General features: G+C 40.8%; 1 protein-coding gene across 1 annotated transcript in view; it reads left to right on the top strand.

Annotated features, from left to right (window-relative positions):
* Window positions 1-7482, top strand: part of CUL5 (cullin 5) — a 122477-nt gene that overhangs the window by 84078 nt on the left and 30917 nt on the right. The window contains exons 9-11 of the mRNA XM_012808138.2: window positions 361-491; window positions 2058-2165; window positions 6609-6673. Coding sequence (XP_012663592.1) covers window positions 361-491; window positions 2058-2165; window positions 6609-6673 — 304 coding nt within the window. The remainder of the gene's footprint in view (window positions 1-360; window positions 492-2057; window positions 2166-6608; window positions 6674-7482) is intronic.

Here is a 7482-nt window from a genome sequence, read left to right on the forward strand (position 1 = left end):
AAAAAAAAAAAAAAAAAAGAAATATACTAATCTTTTGTGTAAACTTTTGTACTTCTTTGAATAAAAAATATTCCATCACATTGGAGATCAAATGACTCACCTATTAAAGCAGTTGGGTTTTGCAGTATTTGATCACTTTTAATGAGATTTAAAAAAATAATAATTTCTGTCAAACTGAGAAGGTGGATCAGAAAGTCCTGCCTACTAATTATATCTATAGAATACTATTAATAGTACAGGCTTCCAACTAATATTTCTCCAAACTCTTACTGTCATAGACATTTCATAACATGTATAAAATAGAGAGAAAGTTTATTCTAGCACATGAAATGATTACATGAATGTGTTCTGTCCTTTTAGAATTACATTTAATGTTTTCATTGATGGACAAAGTTCCCAATGGGATAGAGCCAATGTTGAAAGACTTGGAGGAGCATATCATTAGTGCTGGCCTGGCAGATATGGTAGCAGCTGCTGAAACTATTACTACTGTAAGTTTTCTTCAAGGACAGTGACAGATACATATCAAAGTTACTTTTAAATTTTAAGATTGTGGTGGGCTTGGTGGCTCACGCCTGTAATCCCCACACTGTGGGGGGCTGAGGTGGGTGGATTGCTTGAGCTCAGTTCAGAGACCAGCCTGAGCAAGTGCAAGACCACGTCTCTACTAAAAATAGAAAAACTAGCTGGGCATTGTGGTGGACACCTGTAGTCCCAGCTACTTGGGAGGCTAAAGCAACAGGATTGCTCAAGCTTAAGAGTGTGAGGTTGCTGTAAGCTGTGATGCCACATCACTTTACCCAGGGCCACAGAGTCTGTCTCAAAAATAAAGAAGGCTTGTAGCACAGTGGTTACAGCGCCAGCCACATACTCCAAGGCTGGCAGGTTCGAACTAGACCCGGGCCAGCTAAATAATGACAACTGCAACAAAAAAATAGCTGAGCATTGTGGCGGGTGCCTGCAGTTGCAGGTGCTTGGGAGGCTGAGGCAAGAGAATCACTTAAGCCCAAGAGTTTGAGGTTGCTATGAGCTGTGATGGCACAGCTCTCTATTGAGGGCAACAACATAGTGAGACTCTGTCTCAAAAAAAAGTAAAAATAAAAAAACTAAGAAAGAAACCAATAAAATTCAAGACTGAGTAGTCATTACCAGAGGCTGGGGAGGGTAGAGGGAGTTGGGAAGTGGAATTGATCAATGGGTACAAACTTACAGTTAGAGTAAGAATAAAAAACTATATTTTTGGCTCGGCACCTGTGGCTCAAACGGCTAAGGCGCCACCACATACACCTAAGGTGGCGGGTTCAAATCCCTAGCCCGGGCTTGCCAAACAACAATGATGGCTGCAACCAAAAAATGGCCAGGCGTTGTGGCAGGCGCCTGTAGTCCCAGCTACTTGGGAGGCTGAGGCAAGAGACTCGCTTGAGCCCAAGAGTTGGAGGTTGCTGTGAGCTGTGATGCCATGGCACTCTACCCAGGGGAATAGCTTGAGGCTCCATCTAAAAAAACAAAACAAAACTATATTTTCAGGGATCATTTCTATGGTTCATTACTAGAGAGTTTTCTTTGACTCTGGTAGAGCACACACACACAGAAGTAAGAGTAAGTTTTTGTGTTCTAGTACACACTAGAGTGACTACAATAAATAACAACGTAGTATATAATACATATTTCAAGACAGCTCTAAGAGATTTTGAATGTTACCATCACAAATAAATGATAAATGTTTGAATTGATAGGGTAATTGCCCCAATTTGATCATTATATATTATATAAACATATGTTATATATGCATTGAAACCACACATACTCCATAAATATGTGCAGTTACTTATTTGTTATAAATTAAAAAGTTAATAAGAAATACAGGATTGCGTATTCAAAATACTAATTAAAATGGTAAAACAGTGATATTAGAACACCTTTTAATTTTATTTTTAAGAAAAAAATCTTCCCAATTTTAAACTATAGTCTTTGTTTAAAGTTATGTTTGCATTTTCTCATTTTTATACTATTTTCCTTTTAAAATTTCAATTAAATATAAAACATTTTGTTTCTAGGACTCTGAGAAATATGTTGAGCAGTTACTTACACTATTTAATAGATTCAGTAAACTCGTCAAAGAAGCTTTTCAAGATGATCCACGATTTCTTACGGCAAGAGATAAGGTATAAGTCCTTATATATTAACACTTTGTATTAAAAGTGTTACTGTCATAATAAGAAATGTGCATCCTTAGGCTATTCAACTGCAAACTGAAAACACAACAACTCTTCATGTTTCATAAATGGAGCACAGCTGTATTTGGCTTAGTATATGTTTTTTAAGCATTGAGTATCCGTGTGAATTTACCTAGAAAGTTGCTCTTTTCCTCATTTTTCCTATTTTTTAATACTGATTTTTGAGTTCCTGTTCATCTTTCCTTTAAGATCCAGCTTGAAGAATACTTGTCTGGAACTTCCTTGGTACCTACCTCCCTCCATGGTACATGCCAAGCAGAATTGATTCCTCTGCTCCATTCTTTCACAGGGCTCCTTCAAGAGTTCTCTTACATTTATCATCGGCTTCCCAGGGAAGCATTTGTGTTGTGTACCATCTTTTCTTATCCTCACTAGTAATCAGAAGAAATTACTGCTAGTTTTTTCCCTTTTTGATTAACTTTAATTATTTGCCAAGTTAGAATGATTCTAAATAGACACTCAGCTTTCTCTAGCGGGATCTTTTCCTTCTTTCTATTTTAAAATAAATAAGTAGGTAGAGAGGGAGTTAGGGAGTATGAAGGTGACAGACTGGTTTGAAGTCTTAAATTGTGTAGCTTGCATGGACTTTATTGGGTTCTCATTTGAATTCAGACCAAAGGTGATGAAGGAGTAAGTCATGTGGCTTTCTGAAGGAATAGTGTTTCAGCCAGAGGAAATAGCAGGAATGTGCCTATCATGTTCTAAGGAAAGAAATCACAGTGGCCAGAGTGGATTGAAATGAGGGGGAAAATAACAGAAAATGAAGTAAGAAAGGTAATAGGTGGCCAGATCAAGTAAGAGTCTGAGCCATGGTAAGGAATTTTATTTTTTTCTATGAGCAGGATGGGAAGTCATTGAAAGAATTTTGGGTTGGGTGTGGTGTCTCATGCCTATAAATCTAGTATTTGGCTGAGATGGGAGAATTACTTGAGGCCCAGAATTTGAGACCAGCCTGGGTAACATGGCAAGACCTCATCTTTACAAAAATATTTTTAAAACTAGCTGGGCAGCTCGGCGCCTGTGGCTCAAGTAGCTAAGGCGCCAGCCACATACACCTAAAGTGGCAGGTTCAAATCCAGCCCGGACCCCCAAAAAAAAAAGAACGCCGCAAACCAAAAAATAGCCGGGCGTTGTGGCAGGCGCCTGTGGTCCCAGCTACTTGGGAGGCTGAGGCAGGAGACTCGCTTGAGCCCAGGAGCTGGAGGTTGCTGTGAGCTGTGATGCTACGGCACTCAACCCAGGGGGATAGCTTGAGGCTCTGTCTCAAAAAAATAAAATAAAATAAAACTAGCTGGGCATGGTGGTCTATGTCTATAGTCCCAGCTGCTGAGGAGTCTGAGGTGGGAGGATTAAGCCCGGGAGGTGGAGGTTTCAGTGAGGTGCTCTTCACCCACACTGATGCTCTGTCAGTCCTGTCATCTCAGTAGCAAACTCTAACATACCTTTAAGTTCTCAAATTTTGTGTCTTTTCCATTAAAAAAAAGTATACAGGCTCAGCGCCTATAGCTCAACCGGCTAAGGCGCCAGCCACGTACACCTAAGGTGGCGGGTTCGAATCCCCAGCCCGGACCCGCCAAACAACAATGATGGCTGCAACCAAAAAATAGCCAGGCGTTGTGGCAGGTGCCTGTGGTCCCAGCTACTTGGGAGGCAGAGGCAGGAGACTCGCTTGAGCCCAGGAGCTGGAGGTTGCTGTGAGCTGTGATGCTACGGCACTCAACCCAGGGGGATAGCTTGAGGCTCTGTCTCAAAAAAAAAAAAAAAGTAAACATTTAAAATATATAACATGTTATGGGATCCAGATTCATTGTCGCACCATTTTCTTTTTGTGTGGTAAGAACAGGGAAAGGCTACTCATTTGCATGAATCCCATATGCAATACAGTGTAATTGTACATTAGACTCGTTCATCCTATATATACGCTGCTTTACATCCTCTGACCCATGTCTCTTTGCCCCCATCACCAGAGGTAACCACTCTCTTGTTCTGTCTCTGTATATTTGAATTTTTTAAAGATTTCACACCTAAGTGAGATAATGCAGTATTTTTCTTTTTGTGTCTGGTTTATTTCACTTGTATAATGTCCTCCCAGCACATCTATGTTATTGCAAATGGCAAGATCATGCACCCCCCGCCTTTTTCTTTCATTTAAAACTCCTGTACAATTATTTTTTAGGGCTGAATAATATTCCATTGTGTATAGTTTATGTGTCCATCAGTAGACACTTAGATTGTTACCGTATTTTGGCTATTAGGAACAATGTGTTGTGAACATGGGATTCAGGTATCTTTATAAGCTGGTGATTTCATTACTTTTGGGTATATGCGCAGAGGAGGGATCGCTAAGGTTCTGATAGGCTATACAGGATTTGCTAATGAATCAGATGTGGAATGTGATCAAGAGCAGTCAAAGATGACAGTCAGATTTGTCTTCTCATCAATTAGAAGGATATGTTCACTGTAGTAGGGAAGCCTGTGGGAAGCAGGTTTGGGGGAGATGGTTGCAGAGATCAGGAATTCAATTTTAAAGAAGTTAATCTAGAAATGTCTGTTAAACATCCATGTGGCAATGTTGCATCTGGAGTTTAAGGAAGATAATGGGGCTAGAAAAGTATATTTGGCAGCTTCAGCATATAGATGGTTTTTAAAGCAGTAACATTTAAAGCAGTGATCACCAAAGTAATGAGTGAAGATAGAGGAGAGAACAGATCTGAGGATTGGCCTCAGCTAAGCATTCTGATAATTGTGAGAGAGATGAGGAGAGAGGAATGAGCAGGAGTGAAATGGTAAGGAGGGAGCTGTGTGTTAGAAAATAAGGGGAAAGTACTTTGAGGAGGAAGGTATGAGCTGCTGTTTTAAAATGCTGCTGATAGGTCACATAACCATTGTCTTCAGGAACATGGAGGTCAGGAGTGACTTTGACAAGAACAGATGTGTAGAGTGGTGGGGAGAAAGCATAATTAGAGTGGTTTTCAATAAGGAATATAGGAAAGAAATTGGAGACAGTGAGTTGGAGAATTCTTCTAAGGATTTTAGTTTAAAGAGAGAGAGAAGGCTCAGCACCTTTGGCTCAAGTGGCTAAGGCACCAGCCACATACACCTAAGGTGGCGGGTTCAAATCCAGCCCGGACCTGCCAAACAACAATGACAGCTGCAACCAAAAAATAGCCGGGCATTGTGGCAGGTGCCTGTGGTCCCAGCTACTTGGGAGGCTAAGGCAGAAGACTCGCTTGAGCCCAGGAGTTGGAGGTTGCTGTGAGCTGTGAAGCCATGACACTCTACCCAGGGGGACAGCTTGAGGCTCCGTCTCAAAAAAAAAAAGAGAGAGAGAGAAACAACCAGGTGTGGTGGCTCATGCCTGTAATCCTAGCACTCTGGGGAACCAAGGCGGGTGGATTGCCTGATCTCAAGGGGTTCAAGACCAGCCTGAGCAAGAGACCCCATCTCTAAAAATAGCCAGGTGTTGTGACAGGTGCCTGCAGTCCCAGCTATTGAGGACATGAGGCAAGAGAATCACATGAGCCTAAGAGTTTGAGGTTGCCATGAGCCATGACAGTACAGCACTCTACTGAGGGCGACAAAGTAAGACTCTGTCTCAAAAAACAAAAAAGAGAGAGAGGAGTGCCTGTGGCTCAGTGGGTATGGCACCAGCCCTATATACTGAGGGTGGCGGGTTTGAACCCTGCCCCGGCCAGCAGTGGCAACTGCAACAAAAAATAGCCGGATGTTGTGGTGGGTGCCTGTAGTCCCATCTACTTGTGAGGCTGAGGCAAGAGAATCACTTAAACCTAGGAGTTGGAGCTGTGACACAACAGCACTCTACTGAGGGCAACAAAGTGAGACTCTGTCTCAAAAAAAGAGAGAGAAAATTTTGGCATTAGCTGAAAGGTAAAAAAGCCAAAAGATATTTTTGAAGATATGAAATTTAACAGTATGTTTTTAATGCTGAGGCTGTACAATGAAGAGGGGAATATTAATGTAGGACTGAGAAGAGGGAATTCTGATTACTTCAGTTTTCTCAAATAGGAAAGAAACCATGTCATTAGCTGAGAATATACGTGGGGAAGAAACTGTTGGAGGTTAAAGGAGAAAAGAGATGGTACAAAAATGTTGTCTAGCAGATGAGACTGAGTGGGCAAGAGAAAACTGTGTGGTTGTCAGGTAGCAGTAAGATCCCACTTGAGAATATTGATAATACAGCATGACAAGCGTGCTAAAATTTCTGAGAGAACTGACATATTCTTTCAGACCAAAAATGCCATAAGAAATAAAAACAGATTTATATTTTATGTATTTTCAGAAGTATAATTATCTCTGTATTTTAAATCCTGAAGGTAATGTTTCTATTTCATTTCACATTATTTTTTGCAGGCATATAAAGCAGTTGTTAATGATGCTACCATATTTAAACTTGAATTACCTTTGAAGCAGAAGGGGTAAGCTTTTTAAACAATGTTTTTAAAATCTCACACTTAAATTGTTCGGAGTGTAATACATGTTTCTGGGTATGCAAGATGCCTTATTACCTACCCTATTAGGTTTGTTTTTGTTGTTAGTGTTATGAGTTTTCCTGCCTTTGGCTATTTAAAAAACCCTTGATTTATAATTTTATTTTAAATAATCTCACTTTATAACCAAAAAATGTTGACTTTATTTTTTCTTTTTTTTTTTTTTTTTGAGACGGAGCCTCAAGCTATCCCCCTGGGTAGAGTGCCATGGCACTACAGCTCACAGCAACCTCCAATTCCTGGGCTCAAGCGAGTCTCCCGCCTCCGCCTCCCAAGTAGCTGGGACCACAGGCGCCCGCCACAACGCCCGGCTATTTCCTGGTTGCAGCCGTCAATGTTGTTTGGCGGGTCCGGGCTGGGGATTCGAACCCGCCACCCTAGGTGTACGTGGCTGGCGCCCTAGCCGGTTGAGCTATAGGCGCCGAGCCGACTTTATTTTTTCAAGTAGAAAAAAGTATTTTATTCCTACTCTTAGTATCTCTACTTGTATATTACCATTCTAAATAATTTATCACTTCTGCTAAGATGAATTTTCCCATGCTGAGTAGAATTTATAGAAAATTTGACATTTGAAACTTATGAAATAATAAATCCAAGCTGGTTATACAAAGTGAAGATTAATTGGCAAAGAAACATTTAGATTAGTTTCTAGCTGAGAATTACTAATTTAAAGAAGTTTTAGGCTCGGCGCCTATAGCTCAACCGGCTAAGGCGCCAGCCATGTACACCTAAGGTGG

This window comes from Otolemur garnettii, unplaced genomic scaffold (assembly GCF_000181295.1).
Source record: "Otolemur garnettii isolate 467f Iridium unplaced genomic scaffold, OtoGar3 scaffold00086, whole genome shotgun sequence".
Classification (NCBI taxonomy): domain Eukaryota; kingdom Metazoa; phylum Chordata; class Mammalia; order Primates; family Galagidae; genus Otolemur; species Otolemur garnettii.